A 24,640-nucleotide genomic window follows, 5' to 3' on the forward strand; every position below is an offset into this window, starting at 1 on the left:
AACAGGATCCAAAGTCAATGCAGTTAAATCACTTTTGATTGATTCCCACTCTTTGAAAAAACCTCATATGAACATGAATCCAAAGTCCAGAAATCTTGAGCCCTGGCAGGCTTCCCACGTTTGAGGAGCCCCTTACTGTCACGCTGCCTCCCTGCAGCACCGCAGAGCGATCATCTTCAAGCATATGGAATAACACATACCCATGTAAGGAGCAACATGGCATTGCAATGTACTGCTTATCTCATGTTTTTAAATCTCTTAAGAGATAAATATTTACCTCCTACTCCCTTTTCTCTTTGATGAAATGCAGGAAATTTTGCCAAGGAAGACCTCTGCTTTTTTTGAAGTGAAATTTAGAGTTAGAACTAATACAAAAATAAATACACATGCTGGCTAGAGCTATCTAAACATTGCTCTGTCATTCACAGTGTTCCATTTTAATTGATTTTTAAATTGACTTCCTTCATAAATGTACTTTTCAGCAGGTCCACAATGGACAAATAACCCACCAAGGTTGTACCACACTGTTTTCAAACTGTGTATATTCAATATATATGTTATACATATTTTATACACACACAAAAAATACACACTGCACTTTTTTCATAAAAAAAGCTATGCAATAGAAAGGTACACTTTGTGACATTGCAGACTAACTCCCTGAGCTGCCCTAAGCCAGCAAGCTAATGTAAATAATTGAAGGGAAAGACAAAAATATCATCTGATCGGTTCATTTTGTAGCAGCACGATGAGGAACAGACCTTGAAGACGCAGTTCCCAATCGACAGGCCATTCTAAAGCTGGAGCTGACAGAGGCTATGTATTGTTTCAGAGGTGAAATGGTTGGTCTCCAGTGGGGAGTATGAAGGGCTGCAAGCTGTGATTACCTCTGCAGGATATTAGCAAAGATGCTGGCAAGCTGATGGGGAGGTCTGCCAGCAGTATCAGTAGGGGCTGAGCCAAACTGGGAGCTCCCTGTGCACCAAATCCATCCGTCTGCAGAATGCCAACAGGAGCTTTCTGCCCGTGGTACATGAACAGGCAGTTTCTGTCCTCTTCTGAGGGCTCCTTCATCAATCATACACAAAGTACTGCTGGCCCAGAAAGTTTACTGTGCTGCACCACAAACCACTGAATAAATTGTAATTAAAAACAAGAAACATTAGGAAGTGCAGCTTCTTCCAAGAAAAATAATCTCTTGCAGCAGCTAGGTTTTTCTGCACAACAGCCACGGGTGTTAAATGGTTGTATACAGCAAGATGCTGTACACAGACCCCAGCCAAGAAAAACTGCACTGTGCATCTCTAAGAAATGGTTCTGAAGATGACACTGGCACTTTGACCTAGTGAAGCAACAGAAAACTCAAACACCCACCCATGGAAGAAACATCATCATAAAAAAAAAAAAAAAAGAATCAGGTATATCCATGCTTTCTCTAACATGGCCAGCTCTTTCTGGTAGAGTAGCTGCAACTTTAACAGCACTGTTTCACTTTGGAAATGGTTTCCTGTTACTTGGAGCCCATGGCAGCGCATTTGGTGCCCCAGAGTTGCGATTTCAGAGACAGGGCGTGCTGGTTCCACCACTGCCTCGCCCAGCTAGCAGCCAGGGAAGCTACCTACCCATGGGGAGAGCCATCACGGGCGTGCACCTAAAATGCCCATGCAACCTGGCCACCCATGGCACTCGCGAGGAAGTAATTGCTTCAGGGGAAAAACGTGACCCACACAGCTCCTATCTGCATCATTTATCCTCCTGTAACGTAACTGGTGTCTATGTTCTTACTACTCCAACGATTCCTGGTCAACAGACCTGCGGCAAAGACACTGTCAATACTGGAACTTTACGGGCCAAGAAGATATTTTGATTTGATTTGAAACAAAAGTGTTCTTATAGTCTATCTTCTCTTTTCCCAATCCTGCAGACATCTGGAAGACCAATGCAAACCTTTCGTACAGCATATCTTAATAAAGCAAATAGTGATAATGCCCCCAAATTCAAGACAATTATTACATTAAAAACCTGGAAATTGACGGTAAATTCTAAAGCAGTTTCCATTCTCCTTCACATGAGGAATGGCTTTGTGATATATTTTTCTAAGGAATACTACAAGTAAAATCTCTCCCTCTACATCTCTCCTACTGTTCAGTCACCCGCTTCCTGATTCTGCACACAAGGTTCGCATCTAATTAGATCCCAGAGATATGTGGGATTTCTAAGGGTGAAAGACATGTAGCATTTTGCAGGATTGTAATTCTGTACACCATTAAAAAAGTAGATTGCTTAAGTTTGGGAAAACACGTCTTCCTCTGCCCTGGACTAATCTTCACAAGACTCCATTCAGGGACAAGGTGGAAGCAAATACCCTCTAGATGGAAATCTGTATTATGATGTACCTCACATCATGACACGATCACTGATAACATCACCTAATGGCACGACAGATGTCAACAGTAATAAGTACCAACGACATTCAACAACAAATGAGCAAACACACTCTCCAGAAGTTCCAATGTACAAAAAAGACATTATTAAAAAAACATTGAGGAGATGTATTTTGTGCTTTAGTCTGCTATTTCTAACACTTCTTTCAAAGCAGAATGTTTTTGAGCACCCTCAGCATCTCCACAGCTGGGAGGGTGCCTTAATGCTGCTAATGGCAGACAGTCAGATTCAGAACCAACCAACCAGTTTAGAAACTGCCATCCCCATCCCTCACCATTGCTATCGAGAAGCTGCAAGGATGGAAAGATGGATTAACTTCTGCTGTACTACAGCAATTTTCAAGGCTGACCTCTTTTTGATTATTCACTGGATGTTTCAAACAGAAGATCTGTTTTGACTCATAGTTCTGGAATCTACTAAAATGACTACCCAGATGGTGAGAGGGGAAAGAAACACTTCTTGTGTTTGAAAGAAACAAAGAAAAAACCCTAACCCCAAACCCTACCACAATATTTATTTTTAGCTTGGGTTGGTTTGTTTTTTTTTAAACTTTTTTATTCCCAGATTATCATTCTTCCCCCAAAAGCCTAAAACATGCCAATACCAATTTCTTTAAAACTATGTAACTCTTGCTGTATAGTTCTTTTGATTTGAAATACTAGAGAACATCATTTAAGGAAGACCCATGAGCCCTGAGCATAAACTGCTTTCCTATGCTTTGTGAAAACTTTCTTGCACCTCCAACACCGTCTCATCAATGCAAAAATCAGTATTTCCAAAGACACACTTAGTTTTCTATTAGGAGTAGCTTAGTGTTAAAAGAACTATGTACAGACTGTTTAGGCTACTCCCCAAAATACAAAATTCTGCTGTTCACAAGAAACTTTCAGCTACTGGCAAGCAGATTCTTTGAAAAAATGAAAGAATATAACCAACCCCACCCTCCTGACCAACGTGCTATTCGAATCATTAAGATGAAGACCAGAACTTTTCTTCTGCTCACTCTTATAAATACTGGTTATAATCATGTCTTAAGTTGCAACTAAAATGATTACCGACTCGGGAGTTGAAAAAGTAAATTAAATTATGCATCAAGAACTTTCCAATAGAGAATATGGACATACTAAAGCTACCCTACAAGACCCTGGAAAAACTCCACCCAAGGTAACAGATCTGATGGCCCATTGTTAAAAATAAAAGACAGAAAACACAGAGCTGCTACAACAGTCAGGGAAACAAGGACTTTTAAGAAGATGGCAACTGTCCTAGCCTCATTGTGAATAATTAAAAGCACTTGGCTTGTTTACTCTAGTAAAACTAAGCTGAAGAAGAGACATAATTGCCTGCTATAAATGTGCTAGAAGATGGCTAAACATAGCATAAGAATAAAAAAAGAGTAAGAAGAAACTTGAAATTAATACATGGCTCACTTATAAGGTTAAAGGAATGGGTTCACAATTTCTTCTAGTCATCTACCTTGTAACAGGTCCTATTTCCTGGGGAATGAAAACCAAGGATTGCTTTTGAAAGAAAAATTCCTATTCAATAAAACCAAGCACAAGTACCATTTGGGAAGAAAAACTGTTGAAGATGCCTAATTTCCCTTCTAGATCTAATCTTCTTTTCTAAGGAGACTTAAGATGAAATAAACTCCTCAGCCTTAATTGAATTAAGTCCTTTAACTGAGTCTACTAATTGAAATGAATTGATCTGAGGCTTTTTGTAGTGTTTCATGTGTTCATGAGAAAATTACATGCAGTATGAGGTGGACTGTGAATCTGCTGGAAAATGCTGAATACTCCCTGTTTGCACCAATAATTTTATAGAAGCTACTCTAACTGTGAGAGAGAATTATGGACTTCAGTGTGGAAAGACGATCCTTTATTGGAATTACTGGACATGACAAAAACTCCTCCTCTTTGGTTAAGTCTTCACTGGCATCAGACTCATCTCCATTATGAGGAAGACACACTGATTACTTGCTAATGGTCCTGTGCAGAACCAGGATATTTGCTGCTGGAGAAAACCAGAAACAAGCAAACGTAGGATGTCTCCAAAACACGCATACCTGCCTCCATAGCAAAAAAAGCAGCAGAGATATGGATATTAATTCTTGAGGGGGCACACAGTATTTTGTAAAATTACTTCTATAGCGTTATTTACAGGCCACTTACATGACAGCAAAAAGTGGTCTGACAAGCCAGTTTATCAGAAACATTCCTCGCATCACTCCAAAAAGCTCAACTGGTTAATACCTAATGCCCAGGTTCATAGTTCATCACCAACTCACTTCCCATGTCTCTATCTGTATTTTCATTCACCTACAGGTAAGTCATCAAATTTAAATACCTGGTATCAGTATCTTCTACCTCTGTCCCTCTTGGAAATAATCTCCTTCTCTTCCTTTCTTTTGAGATTCTGAGCATTAACTGGTTTCTAAAGTAGAAAACAGACTTTCGGAGCAACTACTTAGTACTTCCACAGGTATAAATACATTCTTCCCATTCTCAGACAGTTATATATAGCTGAAACTACTCTCAAATGGCAAGGCTGGAAACTGAAGCTCTGCTGAACAGACTAATGAGGACATGGAATTCAAAAATCCATGCTTAGCACTGAACGACAAAATTAAGCCCTAGCAGAAAACCACATTTAAAAGGAGGGAATAAAGGCCAGCCCAAATGTCAGGCCAAACAGGACGATTCTGAAAAGATTTGGGGGAAATTGAGTCACATGAGCTTTTCATTTTTCATTCCTAGGGACAGAGACAGGCTTCCTCAGGAGATTCAGTTTCTTTGTACGACTGCAAGGAAATAATTTAGCATCTTTCTATACTTTTACACATGGATATCATATTTTACAACAATGTAAAAAGTGACAGCCCAGAAGAATTCACAGTCCAGGATTGTTAAAAGCACCTTTTTTACCTCCCTTGAAACTCAATCAGAAAAGTGCAGGTAGCTCTATAAATTAAGCAGGAAGGTTATGATCTGTCTCCTGGGAAGTACCAATTCAAAACTCATTTCCAGTTGTGGATGTTTCACATGCAGAATTAGGATCCCTGTCAAGTGCAATGAGCCATCTCTTCACGAGATTCCTACCCAGATAAATTACTGAAGTCAAGAAGCTGGATGTAATCATTCTCCCCTTTCTCCCACTTCCCCTTCCCTTTTATGGTCCTGTGCAGACAACCTGCACCAAGATGCCAAGTATACGAAGCTCTGAACTGCACCTTAAGCATATGCTGCATAGAGAAACATTTGCTGTTTATTGATGATTTTGAATTCTTAACTGTGTTGCTGCATAAATAATTTTTCTTACAAGAGTTACGTCAATTACATGACACACTTTTCCCAAAACTGACATTTTTGCAGTGCTACAATCTTGGCAGAAGTTGAGACTCCGGGGGAAGACAACTACTTCAGCTTTCCACAAGGTGGCATGGTTCCCTTTAGCAAAAGCGTTTCTCGGTGCCATTGAGGAAATTTTTTTACCCCCAAATGTACTGGCCACTGTCTGAATAGGTTGAAATAGGTTCAAGATCTCTAAAATATCTCTAACAAGGTTAATTTTAACAAATTCTTCCAATAGAGAGTTTAATCAATTAAAAAAATCTTCCTTCTCTTAAGCTGAAACGAGAAGTATCTGTGCTTGCTGCCACACAAAAGCAAGCTTCAATCAAATATAGTTAAGGCATGTCATGTGGCAGAAGAGAGCCTACAGGGCTAAAAAATCTCATTTTCCCAGTCTGATGTCATCAGTTTCAAATTCTATAAAGATTCTTTCAGTCTCATGATATCTTGTGTGAAATGGGCTAGCAAGTAATCCACCTACCACACTCCCTTCACATCCATGTGAGACTTAAAGATCCCAGAGCTCTTTCCACAGGTGAAGATTCTCCCTGCTGTTTCTGGGGGTACAGCCATTGCCCTGTCCTCAGGGCAGAGGCAGATGCACCGAACAGCTCTGCCCATAGCCTCTCTGGCTGCAAAGCAACATCAGTGCTGCTGAGCTTTACCCGCAGGACCATGTACACAGGTCACTACTGCTCCTGCACAACATCCCCATCAGGCAGTGACAGAGAGCAGGTAAGGTGCTTTGATTCAAGTGATTTAAAAAAAAAAACAAAACAAAAACCCCACACAACGCAAACATATATGGTTTCTCCTGTATTTCTTGTCTTGCTCCTCTCAGTCACTCCTGTGAATGTTTCAGCACTCAGTTTTGATTACCCATTTAAGCATCATCAGCATGGTTTTCCCTAAACAGGAGTAACAAAACCAGCTGTTATAGATGAAAGAGGATAAGCTTGTGGCACTGACCCATTTCCCTGACACTGGATGGGTATCAGTTCCATAAATTTTGAAGTTTAAACAGCAAGACAGAGAGGGAAGTGAGATGATGATACATGAGTTACTTGCCCACACAAATACTGCTATGGTTCTCCATGCAGGAAGGGCTCCTAATTCTACCCAGTGCAGATCACCTGGGAAAGAGACACATCAAAATACTGCCTCCCTATAATGCTTTCCATACTGTAAGGCTTATCTTGAAAGCAACAGCTTTCTGGTTCTGAGGACTGGTACCTAAATGCTTGTCATTGTTCCTACTCCATTTACTCTGCTCAGAATTTAGTGCTTGTCATTGTAACAAGCGCAGCTGAAACCCTTGCTTTTTAACTGCCAGCCTGCCAAGCAAAACACATTTATTCAGGTCTGATTTAAACATCACAAGCCAAATAATCAAGATGACAAAGAAGTTTAAGTACCCTGATCAGTCTGTTTTCTCTCCTAAAATGTATCATTAATGCTGTTATAATTATTAACTCTGTTACATACTGTCTTCCTGCATGTAAGTAGCTTCTGATTCTGTCAGTCCCTGCAGGTGTATGGCGCAGCCAAAACACTTAAATTACTTGGATTTCTAATTATAGAGATTCACATACATCCTTAAAAATGGTTGATGGTTTTGCCTTGTGCTTGCATCAAGACAAACCTGGAGGTATGTACACAAGCATTCAAAACCTTCAGCTGATTCCTTCTCCTCAAAAAAACCTTAGATTACAGGAGTAAAGGCTCTGATTTAATTATGGCGCTCATTTTCCTCTATAAATTTTATCCTCAAATTAGGCTGCATCCTCTGTTCTAAAATACAAAGCTCCTTGTTCTAAAAAGTAACTTCCTTGTTACTAGCTGCAAGCTCAAGCAGCCACATAAGCAACAAAGAGTACTTAAAGGGACAAACTTGAGAATAAAGAGCAAGTTCTGTCACTGAATCCCCCAAGAAACTATCCAGCCATGATGGAGTCCTCTCTCACTCAGGATGGAAAACTCAGTTGTGCAAAGCATCAGTTATTACAGTTGGACGGTAGAATCTTGAGCTGTAACATTCCATTTCTTGGCTTATGTGATTTTAAAATAAGTCACACTTTCCTGAACAAACTGAATGAAGCTTCAAATATGCAAACTCCTCTGATGGAATTAGTCTTGCGTGGTCAATCTACATTGTGCCAAGAGTAGGAATATGGTTAATTTCAAAACCTAGGAGACATTCTGTACCTTGCAAGTTACGTTTACAATTGAAAATTTAACTGTTATCCCACTGTGGATCTTCTTACAGACCTTGGCTTCTGGATCACTGTTGATGCTGCAAGAATCGTCATCATCAGACTGCGGACCATTTCTGTTACAGAAAAACAAAAAACACAAAAATGAATATTAAAGTCATATAAAAATTGCAGCACAGCACAAAAAGGACCTGGTCATTCCACAGAGACTTCCGAAGACACTGTACCTGAGCTTCAGAGAGGCATATCGTAACGTTGCTCCTTCAAACTCTTTCAGGCTTGGGTCTGGGTTCACAGTGGCTGCATGCAGATCCTATAGATAAAGGCAGCGCTATTAGTACAGTGTTAAGTGCTATTAATATAGTATTAAGTGCACCACCATGTAATTTCTTATTTCAAAGGAAAATTAAATCCTCCCTGCAAAGAAGCAATAGTATTTCTGGCTGAAGTTGAAGAGAGGCATGCATATATTCTCAAGCTGCATTTCATTCAGTGCAGGCATCTTACTTGTTACATCATGGCAGTTGCTCTGCTAGTTTAGGCTGAATCCACCCCAAGTGGAAAGATCAGAAAAGGCAGCATGTTTGTGAGCTAGACATCCCTAGCAGTATCCCCATTCACTTCAGCCTAGGTTATGAATGACATTCATGGAAAAATAAAAAGGGAAAAAAACAGCCACTGCCATGCAAAAAACAAGGGTAACAGTATTAAAGGTTCTAAAATCTGACAATATACTTGCCTTCCAAATGTCACTATTTATCTTTCCCCCATTCAGTACAGCAAAATCACTCCATGGCTGTTTCTAGACACATAATTATTCACACAGGAAGAAGCACATTGATAAAAAAAAGGAAAGAAAAAGAAAAAAAAACACAAGACACTGTTGTTAGCATTGATATTTACAGGATGGGTTAGGGAACAGATCACCTCATACTTCAACTAATTATTCCACTATGGCATTTGGAGGAAAGGGGAGAGAAGACATGCCTCTAACAGTTACTTACCAAAACAAATGATTGAAACAAGGAAAGTTAATATAAATTAGGAACAGACAATGAAATTACTCTTTAACTGTGATCTTAAAAGCAAGCAAAATGAATCTGAATATGAATGTTGGCCACAGCTGCTACAGCCTTTGATAAACAGCATTAAGGGGAAACATCAGGATTTCTACTTGATTGGCACTTTTGTTAAAAGACCCTAACACTATTGGAACTAGGTATACTGAAACACAATGATATATACAAGGATATAATACATACAAGGTAAAAATCAAGTATTTCTAGAGAGAAAGCAAAAGAAAAGGACAGTGAAGAGAAGGAGTATTAGTAAGGAGTGCAGAGAGATTTCTTGTTGAAAAAGTAGTTTTGCAAAGTCTAGCAGCTTTTTTAAAAAATAGAACAAAACAAACAAACAAAACCCCAAACAAACCACCCATCGTCTCATTCTCCATTCAAGCTTCTAAAAAATTTCAGAGGCATTCACTGGTGCAATAAAGTACTAGTGTAGCAAGTGCATTTGCCACTACAGCAACCTGAGGTTCATCCTTCTCTGTAAAGTCTGGGAGAAGCAGCTGATGTTGGAGTTGCCCCTCTCCTCTTCCCCTCAAGGACAGAAATCCCACAGTCCTGAGCAAGAGCCAGGTGCAACAGACCTGGTTGCTGAGAGACCCAGAGCCATCTCTTTGTAGCTTCACCAAATCAAGCATTCCTGTAATTAGTGGCCCATTTTCAGATGAGCTCTCCCAGGTCGTCCAGCTCAGCCCCAGGATGAAGTGGTACCTATTAATATGGCCCAATGCATAAATTTGGCGGGTGGACTTCTCACCTCAGAAGTGTTCTCAATACGTCCCCACTGGAGGAATTATTTGTGAGAAAAAATTCCCAAGAGTAACTATTTCCTAAAATGCCTTTGTATTAATTGAGTTGTTAGCGTTCCCTACTAAGCCTCTCCTCTTTAACTATTAGCCACTAGTGGTTATGTTACCTAAGGAAGAACTTCTAGAGGTGATCCAGGTCTGGGATGAGTCAGGCTATAAGAAGACACAACTACCATCACCAAATTCTGCCATGATCTTAGAGAAGCTCTTATTGAAAATTAAACCCTCTGGCTTTTTCTCTGCACAGGAAACGGGAAAGAGGCAGCAAAATCTCTAAGGTTTGGAAAACAACATCACAAAAGTCGAGGATTCACAAAGGAAGTCATTTGGCAGCACACAGGAGAAAAGAGCCATCTAAAACTAAGTCAAATTCAATTCAGCTGTGCAAAACCAAAATACATTTTCATGCTTTTGAGGGGGAAGAAGTAAAGGAATGTTCCAGGTTATTCATATTTATAATTTGTTAGCATTTTTGTTAAATCTGCAGGATTTTCGCATAATGCTTAACCCATAATTGCTTTGGATTGAAATTTACCGATTATCTTGTGAAAGAAAAATTGCTTTGCAGCCTGTGCAAAAGTAAGACATTTTTGCATTTTCCCCTTTTAAAACCCTTTCTTCCATTTGTATGCACTACAGCATCATTCTTCCCTACCCATTTTTTTCTGATTCTCGGTTCAACAATAGGAAGTAACTGCTTTTCTTTATGCTAAATATCTAAAGTAAGCTACAACATAAAAATGGCTGACTTGATCTGTTCTTTGTTGGCTGCCCTGAGCTGTGAGCCACATTCTACCAAATGAAACAAAGCTTCTGTATATCACATTATTTAAGAGACAAGGACATAAAATAATTTTGAAAAGGAAAAAAAAAAGGAGGAAACAAGACAAAGGGTAAAAGGCATTACTCGGGGGGGGAGGGGGGAAGATGTTTCTAAATGTTTCTTTGACAAAATCAAAAGCTGAAAGAGCCCAAATAAACTCATCTCAAGACTAGCACATGATGCTTCACAGACAAATGTGATAAAGATAAAAGTATTTTTATGGACTCACAGAGGCCTATTGGGACAGATATGAAATGCTACCCATGCCAGCCTTCAATCCTAGATTATACTCTTTCATCTGCCTAAAACCTACATATCCCCCAACCTTTTCAGAACAAAGCAATACAAATTTCAGCATGTGGGAATGAGCTAAACCAGCCCTCCCAAACCAGATTATCTTGGAGCACAGGCTTCCAAACCTGTGAAACCAGCAGTACACAGCTCACACGTGGTCCGAGCTGGAAGCTGGCCACCCCAACTGCTGCTGCCAATGGTAGCGTTGGGATAAATGTGTTTGGGAGCCCCTATTCTAGATCAAATTCCACATCTTTTGTGAAGTGTCAGATTGACTGTATCACAGACATCCAGGTTAATCCTTCAAGAGGAAGGAGAGGGGGGAGCACTTGGGATAGGCTGCAGTGCAGTGAACAGGGACTGAAACCAGTATCACCTTCAAGTGACCTGGAGATGATTAGATGCTGGCAAGTATTGATTGTGGAGAGATGAAAAACCAAAGATTCACAATAGCTGACACTATTAAATCTAGATTACAAATTATGTCATTACCTACCCCTATATCTTAATCTCACACCATGGCTTATTTCCCTCTTACTGCTCTGTAGTGGGGTTCCGCTCAGAATCAGCTGAATCCCAAAGGATTCTTCCTCCAGTTCCCTCTTAAAGCTCAACATCTGTGGTTTCAAGAAATGTAAGACTTTTCCTAACAGTTCTCATTACAACTCCAGGTACGCCCCTTCTTTGTAGCAGTTTCAGAATTCAGCAGCACACAAAGTCCTAAGGCCAACTGACACCTTGTTTTGAACTCCATTATTGTAAATCTGCTGGTACTGTATTGCAATGCTATCTTAATAACCACTGAGTCAAAAAATCAGTACTGTTTAAGTGATGAATGCAGAAACCTTTAAGAGAAACACCTTCGTCTATACCTACAATTCAAATAACCATATAATATCATACTAATACAATTTTTGGAAACTTGCTTGTTTTCTGTATCACCTTTTACACTACAGTATATTGTCTTGATGCTGCCACAGAACTGTATATGCCTAAAGCTTTGCTGGATCAAATTCCGTACTGAATTAGAACTGCCACATCAAAACCTAGATGAGCCTAATACGAACTCACAAACATGGCATTTTAGAATGATTCCTCAAATGTCTTATTTAATATGCCTACACTATATTAAAATCTATGTTGTTATAATTCATACATTTCTTATTCTGCGTGATGCTGCTGAGAATTATTGATCATTATTTATAATCACAAACTATTCTTCATTTAAAGCACAGAAAATTGTGAAAGGTTAGGGTACATCCCCCGCATTACCAGCAGGTCTGAAATTTTCATTGTAAAGACATTTTAAACAGAGGTAGAAAAATATTTCAAATTAATAAATGCATTTTCTTTCTGCAATTTACCAACCATACTGATTTCTGGGTTTTTATGAAGGGCATCTATAACTTACTAATTAAAGCCCTGTTCTCCATATTTTAGAGTAAGAAAAACACTTAACAGTGAAGTTATATCACCCACATGTTCATTACAGGAATTTATACTGGAAGCAAGTGCAGCACTTTACATTCAGCATTTCTGGTTTTTTTCCCCCTTGTTTTCTAGCTGAATGATAACAATTGTTGTTCTTTCTCCATGAACCCTCTCAGAAATAATTTCCAGCTTGCTTGGTGCACAGTACATTCCACGGGAGCTTGACTGATGTAAACCATAACTGAAATGTTGTGGTCAAGTTTGCAAACCTTACGAGTAGCCTTTATGAACTTGTGGGAGCAATCTTGCTAAAATAACAAACAAGAATGTACATATTCAAGCCTATACAGGATAAAAGTTTCAGGGTCAAGATGGTAATACTTACTTGAATGTCCTTAACTCCTCTTAACTTTCATTTAAGTTATTTTAGTGTATATTTCAACAAAATCAAGAACAGAAGAAATGTCATATCTACATACATTTTAAAAAAAAAAAAACAACCCGAAAATCTAAGGATCGCCTGATCCAGAACTCAAAGCTAGCACAAAGACTTCCCTTTATTTCATAAAACTGTGGACCTTCTTCTGGAAAGTTAGTATGAAAAAGAATTAATTTCAAAACAATTTGATTTTATATTACTATTTCATTCCATAAAAGTCCTCCCAGCTTACCAAAACAAAGTGATTGAGTTTTTTGAAGCATACTCTTCTTTCTGGTAATTTATTTTTCTACTTATATGACATCAATCAAGTCCCTGGATTGTGCCTAAAAGGATTATTTTAAAAGGCAGTATCACATATTGCTCTTTCAGCACATGTGGAAGAGAGACTGCATTTCTTTCTGTTTCTAGTTAAAGACTGACTGCAACACAGTGATCCACTTGTGCAGATATTTTCTGCTGGCAGGATGTTAAGAGACTTACATCTGAGAATACTTAATGTTTATTCAATACAAACTACCCTGTAAAGAAACTAGTGTCTCAAATTAAGATTCATATCTCTTTGCGTGATGCGCCTACCAAGTGAACCAAAAAGAAAGAAGATGCAAATGAAGAGTCCAGCCAAAAGGCTGTTATAATGTGCAAAAATTTTATGTATCCTGTATCCAGATAATGCAGCAACTCTTCAGCGCATGCTACAGAACTGCAATAGTTTTACATTAATCAGGCACTGGCTGTCTAATTTAATTGAGATATGTGTGATTTCATCCTACACATCCAAAGTTTAGGAAGTTTCATGAGGCACAGCCATTAGAAAAAGCACACAGAAAATAGATACTTACAAGGTATTAACAACAAATAGCTACACTTTGGGATATTATCAGGCCCCATATTCTAAACATCAGTTTAGCTAATGGTTAAGCCTTCAAGTTCAGAAAGTTATTTCAATTTTCTTTACAGTACGCAGCCCACAAGAAGACACAGTATGTTACCTCAGTTTCTGGAGTAGGAGATGGAGTAATGGAACCAAGTGATCCTTTCCGTGACCCCTGGAGATCTGTTGGGATGGACAAGGGACGTTGCCATTGAGTTGTTCCTGTTGGTATGTGCCAGTAGTAGATCCCAGCAATGTCATTGATTTTTTTCCAGCCAGGTGGTAAGTCTGGGTCTGTCTGAAATGAATGATCACTCCATATATCTGCTAGGAACAGGGGGGAAGAAAAAAGAAAAAAAAAAAAAAAGAATCAGTGTTAGTAAGACACGAACAGTTCTTCCACAGGTCTGCCCCAGTGCAAGTGATGCACAGCTGGTACGGCTGTTGTACAGTTCCTGTGTAAATGAACACCAGAAAAACAGGCTCAAAGTAAGGTGACAAACCTCGTTTAAATCAGCCTATAAAGAGAGGAAAAAAACACACTACCTACCAAAGAGCTGTTCTAATATGGCAGCTAACTAATACCATCAGATAAACTAGCTCTTCTAATAAGGTTTAGCTTCAAGTACGTTAAATCACAGCATATAAAGAAAATTTGGAGTTGTGGTGTACTCTATCCTCTTCACCACAGCACCGTCCCTTCTCAATGCATGGTAGCAGAGCATATACTTCTGCTAATCGAAGTCAGCTTATCAGAACAGACTCCCCCCACCGCCAATCAAACAACCGCACTGGCTTTACTGACAACATCTAAAAGACTGCTTGTTCAAAACAATGAGAACAAAAGAACTGAGCGATGATTTTGCACACACACCGATTGTCACAAACAAACATACTGTTTTCAATTGGTATTAAAGTGGGGTAGGAAAAAACCAAAAACCCATCCACAGTGCTACCACAGAGATTACATACGGGCTCTACTGAAAAACTTCCTACTGACTTAAGAATGGGCCAGCAATTCATATTGTAATTAGGTAAATCATTCGCAGATTTACCTGGGATTATAGATGCATGTGAGAAATGTCACCAGGGGGAGAGCATGCAGCACTTCCCAGAAAGGCAGCAGCATCACCTCTGTGCAAACCAGCTCCATCCCAGCAGGAGCAATTACCTTCTGCTGGATACATGCTTTCCAGAGGCTGGGAAGGGAGCCAATGCTCTTCTAAACTTCCCAGCTCAACTGTTTTGGTGGTGTCATTATGGTACATGCTATTATGCAGCTGCTGCGGTCTACTCCAAGGACTGTCAAGCTGCAGGGAGAAACAAGTAACCTCCTGCACGGACATTTCCATCAACACTTGAACAGCCATGATGAAGGCTGACAACAGCACAGTAAACTGAGCTAGCACAAAAAAAACCCCCCAAGAATAAAGGAAGCTCATACTAATGAGCTGTGGCTCATCCAGTCTGGCAACTTGTTTCTAACCTACCAAAACAGTCCTCAGAACACCTTCAGTGGATGACAGATGAATAACATGTTGCTATACTGCTGCTCTTAATCTCTTTTCTGAATTAAAAGGTTGTTAGTCTATCCTCAAGCCTCTTACTAGGTGTTTTATCACAGTTGCTTATTTCTAAATCTCTCTCATTTCTGCTATGCACATTATACACATTATGCACACACACACGCACAACTGGCACAATAACTTGAAATAACTCTTACACTTCATGGCACAAACCAGATTACTTCTTCCCCAGAGCCCCTTAGAGTTCTTAAATTACTGATTTACCACTTGAGGACTAACCTGAGCAAATTCTGCAGAAGAAAAACTCAACAATATCATCACACTTGAATTCAGTAATGAGCCTCACCCATGACCCAACATCTGAAATCAGCAACATTCATATAATCAGTTCCAGAAATTCCCCAGTATTCTAAACACCTGCCTCTAAATGTCCCCTGCTGTAGCCTCCACTGTGTCTAAGCATACATAGTTACTGACTCCAAAGCTTTTAAAGCCCAATCATCTTCAACCATGTCCATTTTTCTTTTCCAACTGAACAACTCAGCTGCACTCTTCTCAACCATGTAACAGGAAAATAAAAGCAAAACAGTTAAATCACTTGACCACATCATGCAAAAAGTGACGTGCAAAAATCAAATATCTAAACATCACACTTAAGTATGTGCGGCAACATCTGTAAGCCCAGATATACCTGAGTAAATTTAAATAACTGGTTCATGAAACTCCAAAATATCACAATGTCATTGTTCATAAAACTTACATATTGGGCTTTTCAAAGCATGCTGGAATAGGAAAATAATAATCTTTTTTTATGCAGAGAGGCAAAGCTTCACCTCAGTTAAGGTTCATACAGTTTACAGTATTAACCATACTTCAACATTGCCAGGACTTGAAATGTTATTCTCTTCACTTTAAGATAGGCACTACTTCTGTCCTCACTACACATACATATGTATGTGAACAGATGTATTTAAATATACAGTTAGCAAAGTGCTATGCTATGGATGCATTAAGCTACTCCTTTCAAACCAATCAACCAAATACATAAAGGAACCAGAGACGCAGAGTAACCAACATACTGTTATTTATTGTTATAATGACACACAGTACCAGAAAGACCAGAACAGAAATTACTATGAAGTAAAAGCAGACAAAACTCGTAGCAGAAAGAAAATCGTTAACCCAGAGGCTTAAAAAGCCCAACATTTCTACGACATTTAGGTAGAAGAGAAGAAATTCTCTTGTATGTGAATGAATACTTGGAAGGAAATAATGTGAAACAGCTGGGAGCACCCTGGGATTAAAAAAAAAATAAATCACTTAACTGAGTAATATTAATTTACTTCGAAAACTTTACCATTGGCAAAAAATATACCAAAATATGTTTGCATTCAGTCTGAGATAGAACAGGAATTAAACTTCAGATTTCTTTTCAATCAGTATAGCCGAGGACTTTCAACAAGCTGTATGTTCCACACAAAATGACTATGATTGACACCTGTGTGTGAGGTGCATGTTGCTGGTGTCTGCATGCTCATTGCACAGAGGTGCTGACCTCAGACCATCTGAACTGGACAGAGCCAGATCTCACGTGTTCAGAGTGAAACACCGTTCCCCATGTTAGCTATGCAAACCTACTTAAAAAAAAAAAATGAAATGTGTGTCCCCCTGCCTAATTTGGGAACACACCTCAGGATCAGACAGAGTATCAGGGATGACTGTTTCACAGGTTGTGATTTCCTACTGGCATGAACTGGAAAACCTCCTCATTTTTCTGACTGTTCTAACAGATGAAAGAACTTGGTGTGCAAGTCAAACATGATGCACCATTGTGCTGGTTTCAGCTGGGACAGAGTTAATTTTCTTCCTAGTAGCTGGTATAGTGCTGTGTTTTCTGGATTTAGGATGAGAATAATGTTCATAACACACTGAGGTTTTAGTTGTTGCTGGGTAGTGCTTGCACTAAGTCAACCTACTGAACTAGAATAAAAGAGAGCCACTCTAGAATAAGAGAACCATGAGAAAGCAGACAGGATTTTTTCAAGACACTTGGATTCCTATTATCTGTATAACTTGTCTTTCTACAGCAAGAAAGACTCAACAACCCCTTAGCAGTGGAAAAACTAAGATGTAACCAATTCAGAATTCTGCACAGGAATGAGGTATATCCTTACCCAGGCGTCATGCAGATTCACACAGCACTGCAGACGTTTGAAAGCCAGCTCTTTCTTTGGAGAAAGACCTTACTGAACAGGGTGGCTGCACTGCCTACATACACTCCAGAAATGAAGTCCAAAGTCAGTCCTCATTGCAGGAGACTGGGCAGTCAGCTTGCAGCTGATCCTTCACCTCACTTTCTATCCCTGCCTGAACATGGGATACATGAGAGCCATCACTAGCAAGACAGGCCGACGTTATCCTAGATCTGCCCACACTGGCATGGGCACGTTGTTGAATCCTCGTCAGCAAGCTGCTACCTGGACATCTGCCTAAGATAAGTGTGAGCTGTCACCACCCAACTTCTGAAATCAGCGCTACCAACTTCAACATCAACGTAGTTGGAAGTTCACAACTGGTGTTCTGCAGGCAGATTCACGTGAAAGGACAGGTCGCAGAGAGAGGACTGATACTTTTCAGTTGGAGTTTTGCCTCACTAAAGACAGAAGACTAAAGTCTTATCTGTACAGAAGAAGATCCCCAAACCAGCTATTCATGAGGATGTTATTAGGGAAGAAGCAGAGAACAATTCTGGTGAAAAAACATTACAGTAAAAGAGGTGTGGTAGAGGATTTTAAGGACTAAAATGGAAGATTACATAAAAACATAAAAGATGTAACTTAAGAAGCAAACTTCATTTGAGGAAAACTGAAAAACACAGAGGGGACTTCACTGGGCTTTCCTGCCTCTGCCACCTTCCTTTACCAGTACCTGCTAACTCCCTCGGGAAACCAGATCTTTCCCCTCTACCGAAAGCTTGCTTTGCACCATAGGTCTTTCTTACAGGGATCAGCACGATGGGGCACAGGGCTGCTCCCCGAAAACCTTTGGCACTGGTCTCTGCAGAACTCAGAGAGGAATCCATTTGGTGCACCCCATCATCCAGCCTCCGCTTCACCTCCCTCTTCAGAGACTCAGCGACACAGCAATGATAGGAACGTTTTTAAAAGAATGGGAAAATAATAAAAAATGAAGTAATCAGAAGTGAGAGCCCAAGGGGAGTGCAGCACCTGCAAAGCCTTACCATTCCCTTTTAACACTGAACAGGGAATCTGGTTAGTCATTTCTCTTTAAAAATTAAAGAGAAAAAACTAACTCACAGAAGCCAGTAAGGTTTTAGAAAAGTCCCAAAGATTTTTTTTTAAAATGTTTAAATAGTTGCCTCTATTTTTAATAAACATACAAAGGAATAAAACAGTCTGACGAGATTCCCACTTGCCAAAATTGTCTGGTCACGTTTCACTCAGAAAGAAATGCTTGTATCCGAATTTTTGTCTGAATGGCTGAAAAACAGAGCCTGTAATAGAAAAAAACCAAATACAGCCTTCATTCCAGTATCACTATAACTGAGGAGAGCAGTTAAAACTTCAAAAATACTGGAAAAATGAAGTCTGTTACACAAAATGAAGCTATTAATTCTCTCCTTAGAAACAACTAGCAACAGAGATGTATCTCTGCAAAACCATACACACAGCCATATTTAACTGGTAATTCTGGCTAGGAGATTTTGTGAACACATTTTATATTCTAAAGAAGACTGGATAAAACCAATATAATGTAATATATTGCTGCTTGTAACTCCATTCTCCAAACGTTAGCATCTGCCAATTACCTTATATAAAGCAGTGATAAATTCCATGCTATAGTTCAGATACTGAGTTTGGCATAATAACTAGAAATTTTAGTAATTACATTTTTTATTTCAAGTTCAAATTATTTTACTATCTGAGGCTGATCTAGGAAAACACTGCCATGATATTGAAAAGAGATGGTAATAAACAATATAAATGATTCACTGAAGAGCACATGTAACTCGTGACCAAGCTCTTTGGCAAAACTAGCATTTCTATCACTTATTTCATTGCTGTTTCAGGGGAAAGGTTAGTAATCAAACTGCTGCCATTACAAATCACTCTTTAACCTTTGTTCAGTCAAATATTAATTTAAGCTACAGAATTCAATGGGATCTTTCAGAGCAGAAAAACTTGTGCTGTAAATGGAGATGATTTACTTTTCCATCGTTTTGCAATACCACAAACTGTTCCCTCATAACAGGCGTCCCGTGTAAGGCAACGTCACCACTCACCAAGTACAGGTTGTATCGGTGGCATCACAACAGATGCGAACAGTACAACCTGTATCTAAATGCAATTCAGCTTTCCAGTTGCCATTCCTGACTACGTCAGCAGCATTGTCTGCTTGTGTATTTAATAATTACAGAGGCTAACTGCCATGACTTTGAAGCAGCTCTTAACTAGTTCAGGCTTTCTTTTGCAGGCGCAATTAGAAATCCCTTTCACTGATGACCAAAGATGATAATTTAGAAACACATACAGATGGAAAGAAAATTGCAAGAGCTCTGGAGACACTTTCTGGAAAAGCAGGAATGCAAGGTACAGCACAATGTATTTTAAGAGTTAAGTTGTGTTAATATTTTGAGACAATAAGTACTCATCTTTTTCAGAAAGAACTGCACCAAAGTAATACATTCAATTAGGGTTGACCTGGTGCTATAACAAAGGTGGAATGGATGAATATTAGCAAGATATTTCATTTGTTATGGACCAAACTGTGTTATCTAGTGAAGTGCTATCTCCATCATCCTTAGCAAAGTCTGTATTTATCAGCATTAAACAAGCAAGACATTCTACCAACCACTGTCCTAAGTTGGTCTATCACAAGTCCAGTACTAAAATCTGACTCTATGCTAAATTAAATAAACCATGATTGTTTCTTGATAAAGACTAGAAATACACTGTATCATTTCAATAACAAATCTCAACACTCCTGTCTGGAAGGAACACAACCTAGCTCCTTCCCTTTCTGTAGGAAAGGTAGAAGACGACTAGTAGGATATTTACACATTAATTAGGTCTGCAAGAAAAAGATCAACTTATGTGATAGAAAAGCTAGATACCTCAGGAATAGATACCTCAAGGAGAAATGCACAGGCAAAGAAACTGCATGGGAACAAAAAACCATAATTCAAAATAGACTATAATAAACAAACTTTCTCCTTTCCTTTAGATAAATGAAACAAAAATAAATAAAAACAGCAACTAGGGGTTGTCTCCACTTCAAAGAGAACTTGGTGGTGATGATAAGCAAGGCGCTGGAGACAGAGACCGAACTGTTAGTGCCCGTCTGCTTAGGTTGTTGTGCATGAGGGACTCAGAGCCTTCAGCCTGGTTCATTAAAGGATAAGCAGACCTACTTCCTGAACAAAATACTCTTAAGCAAGGTGATGGGTCTAATGCAATAAATTTTGTATTGAACTGGGAGATTTACTTGAAGAAAAACCATGTACTTTGGATGCACAGCTCTTCTTTAGGTAAAAAGAAATCCCACCAACCAGCACTGCTAGGGCATCAAATTATGGCAAAGAGGAGTGTTCTTGAATGGGAGGAACTGCAGCCCCAAAGGGCTCGGGGATGGCAGCATATATTACTTCAAAACAGAGCAGCAGTCTCTGGCTGATGCAAATGCAGCTCCACTGGAGCAGAGCCTGATTTTCTGCCAGTCTTTCCAGCTAAGGAGGACTCTGTCCACTGCATGGTGGTAGAATGACCAAGTGAGAGCACCTGACTGCAAGGCTCAACAATACTTGTGAGCACTTGATCTACATTATCTCAATAGGTTAAGAAATAAAATACCCATGCTCTACAGAGATAAAGATGAGAGAACTCACTTTTTTGGTACTCCTAGCTTAGTTACCTCAATTATTAGTACTGTTTTGCAACAATTTTTCTCCTACAAAGATCCTCTGAAGAAAGGGATACCATCCAAACACAGATTTGATCTGGACTTTGATTATGTACCACTGTCTCAAAAGTGTATTCCCACAGTGAAAAGTTAACTGAAAAGGAGTCTTCAGCATCCAGGCTGGAAACACAATAGTCTAAACTGGGACACATTCAGTGTTTTCCACATCTAGAAAAGTAATCTGGCCAATAATAAATCTGTAAAGCCACTTGTCAGTCTCTGGCCCTCCCACTGCTCACATTCCAGCAGTGGGCGCACAATGTAAATGAAGGATTTCAAACTGCAAAGTGTCTTGTTTGTAAATAAGAGATCTGCAGCAAAGTTTCCTATGCCAAGAATTGCTAAGAATGGGATAGTAACAGGATCTTACAACATGTTGTGCTAGTGTTCAGGCAGCAATAGGAAACCATTAGTTTCAAATCCGATGGCTTTCTTCATTGCTGGAATGAAGCATAAAGAAAGAGCTGGCCCACAATGGCACGTGCATGTTACAGATGCTGTCCTTCTGGGCCCACAAGGGGAAGCACAAGAAAGGAGCCAGGAAGACAGGAGAATAAAAACATTTTATTAAAAATGAAAGACATGGAGGAAACTGGTTTTTCTTTCTCTACTGAATTTCCAAAATCTTGAAATAAAAATGTTTTCCTTCTGCTTTCTGGGCCTAAAGAAAAGCAAAACCAAAGGAAAAGAAAATCACAGAAACTAAATCTTTTTGAGAAGATCCCAATCACTTCAGTAGATCCACAATCTGATCTTAAAGGGAGTGTATTCCCCCACCCCATATGCACGCTGAAGATCAAGGCAGGCATTGGACGGGACGGGAAGACATGTTGATGGCAAACAAAAATAAAGGAGCACTCTCCATAAAATAGCACAATAGAGAGAACATGGGCCCTGAATGTTTTTATCACATTTATTTCCTGTAGTGGATTAAATGTGCAAGTTTAAGTTGCTCAGGTTTAACAGAAAAAGACCCCAAAGACAAATTTTCTCCTCACTTTGCATACAGTACAGCATAATCAATGGTACCACCTACCCTCGTAATTCACAACAATGATGGCCAGCAGGTAGTCTCACCTAAGAGCGAGACATTTCAAGAAGCATGAATGCTATCTCAGAAACAAATGCAGCAAAACTGCAAGCCACTAGGACAAGTAATTATAAATCAGACAAGCCTGTTTAATTTGGGGAACATTACTCAACAAGGAGTGATAAACAGCCATAAGCTGGTCATTTGGCATCATCTCCTCTCACAGTATGCAACTGGTTGTCATGACAACACTATCGTCCTCCTTGCCGAATTGCTGAACCAGCCGCATGCATTTTGTGAGAAGATTCTCAAAGAGGTTTCAGGAAAAGTGCTGAAATGTGGGATTTACAGGCATACACGTAACCACGCACAATCTTTGCCAAAATGAATTGTCGTTTTGATCACCTGTAACATAAACCATATTCAGAAAAGACTGACTTCTTAAAAATCCTAAGGAAGCTTGGGATGAATTGCCTGTACTATCTTTTTCACGTAACGTGATCTTCATCCTGCTGTATAAATCATGAGTTACTACAGGCATACAAGGCATTCAAGCAGAGATGACTAATCTTAAGGAAGAGAGAGGAAAGCAGATTTGTCAACATTCAGGAAAAAACCCACACCACTAAACCCACTTGTTTGGATGGGTTCTTCTCCCTTTCAATCACCAAACCCCAGGCTGTTGACACAGGGACCGAAGTACTAGCACAATAAAAAAAAAACAAAACAAGCGCAAGTGACTCCAGGAGAGAAGTTCAGAAGAACCGTTGATGACAGCCCTGGACAAGTATCCAGGGTGGTGCTGCCCGTCTGCTGAAGTGGGAGAATTTCAGGGCTCTGTGAGGTGTCTGCTCAGGGACAATACAACCTGAGGTCCAGAGGGGAAGCTGTGAGAAACCAGCACCACAGCTTGCATTTACAGGAGTTGATATTAACAGCAACAGCAGCAGGGAAAAGTGCCACAAGAAGACCGTGAGGAAAGGTCCACATGTTCCTTCCTAGAAAATGGGCCAAAAATAGCTAAGAACAAGAGGACTACCCTGTTCACCAACCAAAACCGTCCAGCCACAGAACAAGCAGAGCCCAGCAAAGGAAGGAAGACTTGGAGGTGACCTGAACTACTGTCTCAAGGGGGTTGTCATGGCAGAAGCTGCAGACCAAGAAGCCGCCAGGCTCTGGGGAGACCTGTCCCACCTGAAGGAGGGTGGCTGCTTAATCAGGTGGAGCAGTGGTGGCGACATGAAATGGTGGACACAGAGGAAGGACCACCTCAGCTGGAGCAAAGGCTGATGAATCACTACCTGTAAGTGCTGTAGTGGAGGCATACCCTATAGCTCTTGCACAAACTTTACTGTGTGATGAGATCTCCATATCTTGATTAGGGGGCTGATGAACATTAGGGGAGGTCGCCAACTAAGAGGCAGTACTGGGTCTGGTTGGGATGAAGTTAAATTTTCTTCACAGCAGCCTGTAAGGAACTGTGTTTTACATTTGTGACCAAAACAAGCATTGAAAACACACCAGCAGTTTAGCTATTGCTAAGCAGTGCTTGCATAGAGCCAAGACCTTCTCTGTTTCTCACTCTGCCCCCAGCCAGAAACTGGCTGGGCATCAGTCTGCTGGCAGAAGGTGGTCAGTGATTGTGTTTGCATCACTTGGGTTTTTATATTTTTTTTCTTCACTTACTAAACTGTCTTTATCTTGATTTATGAGTTTTTCCTCACTTTTGCCCTTCTGATTTTCTTCCCCATCCCAGTGGTGGGGGGAGTGAGCCACCACAGAAGCATTCAAAGCATACTGGCCAAGCCCAGGATCCAGGTAAAAGCAAGCAGGTACCCTCTGGGATGGAATGAAAAGGAGCCCCAGACAAAAAGAGAGCAGCATCCAAATGAATGCCCTGTTCACCAACTTTGTGCTTAAACGAAATACAGCCTCAAATAATGTTCTAGCAAGTAAGTTACTCCATATACACTTTGTATATGACCAGTTATCAGTGGGTTTCTTCCTTATTTGAAATGCTAGTTCTCTATTCTTTCCACTAGGTGGCAAAAGCTTTTACTTAATCTAACACTGAGTCTACATCTATGGTGGCTGCACATTGTGAGACTGCACCCCAAGGGACCTCCTCACCGTGCAGGACTCTAAGCAACGAATAATTCATCCAGAGCAGTATCTTCTTCCTCATCAGCAAATCAAAGTGGTCTTGTGAGTTCACTTTCAGGGCTAAAACAGCCCAGCAGCAATCTGCACCTGCTTCTCTGATTTTTTTTTTTTTTTTTTTTTTGGCATGAGAATCTCTTCTTCCCATGCCTTTCCCCACAGAGAGAAGGACTGAGTCACAGGACCTTGTGTTC

General features: G+C 39.9%; 1 protein-coding gene across 12 annotated transcripts in view; it reads right to left on the reverse strand.

Annotated features, from left to right (window-relative positions):
• The window catches only part of APBB2 (amyloid beta precursor protein binding family B member 2), a 193,092-nt gene that overhangs the window by 54,849 nt on the left and 113,603 nt on the right, over positions 1-24,640 (reverse strand). For 6 of the 12 annotated variants that reach the window (XM_064449328.1, XM_064449329.1, XM_064449332.1 and 3 more), the window contains 4 exons: positions 13,870-14,078; positions 8,751-8,813; positions 8,239-8,324; positions 8,067-8,127 (listed from right to left, as the gene is read on the reverse strand). In XM_064449328.1, coding sequence (XP_064305398.1) covers positions 8,067-8,127; positions 8,239-8,324; positions 8,751-8,813; positions 13,870-14,078 — 419 coding nt within the window. The remainder of the gene's footprint in view (positions 1-8,066; positions 8,128-8,238; positions 8,325-8,750; positions 8,814-13,869; positions 14,079-24,640) is intronic. The other 6 variants (XM_064449330.1, XM_064449333.1, XM_064449334.1 and 3 more) reach the window with 3 other exon arrangements.

This window comes from Phalacrocorax carbo, chromosome 4 (assembly GCF_963921805.1).
Source record: "Phalacrocorax carbo chromosome 4, bPhaCar2.1, whole genome shotgun sequence".
NCBI classification, from domain to species: Eukaryota; Metazoa; Chordata; class Aves; order Suliformes; family Phalacrocoracidae; genus Phalacrocorax; species Phalacrocorax carbo.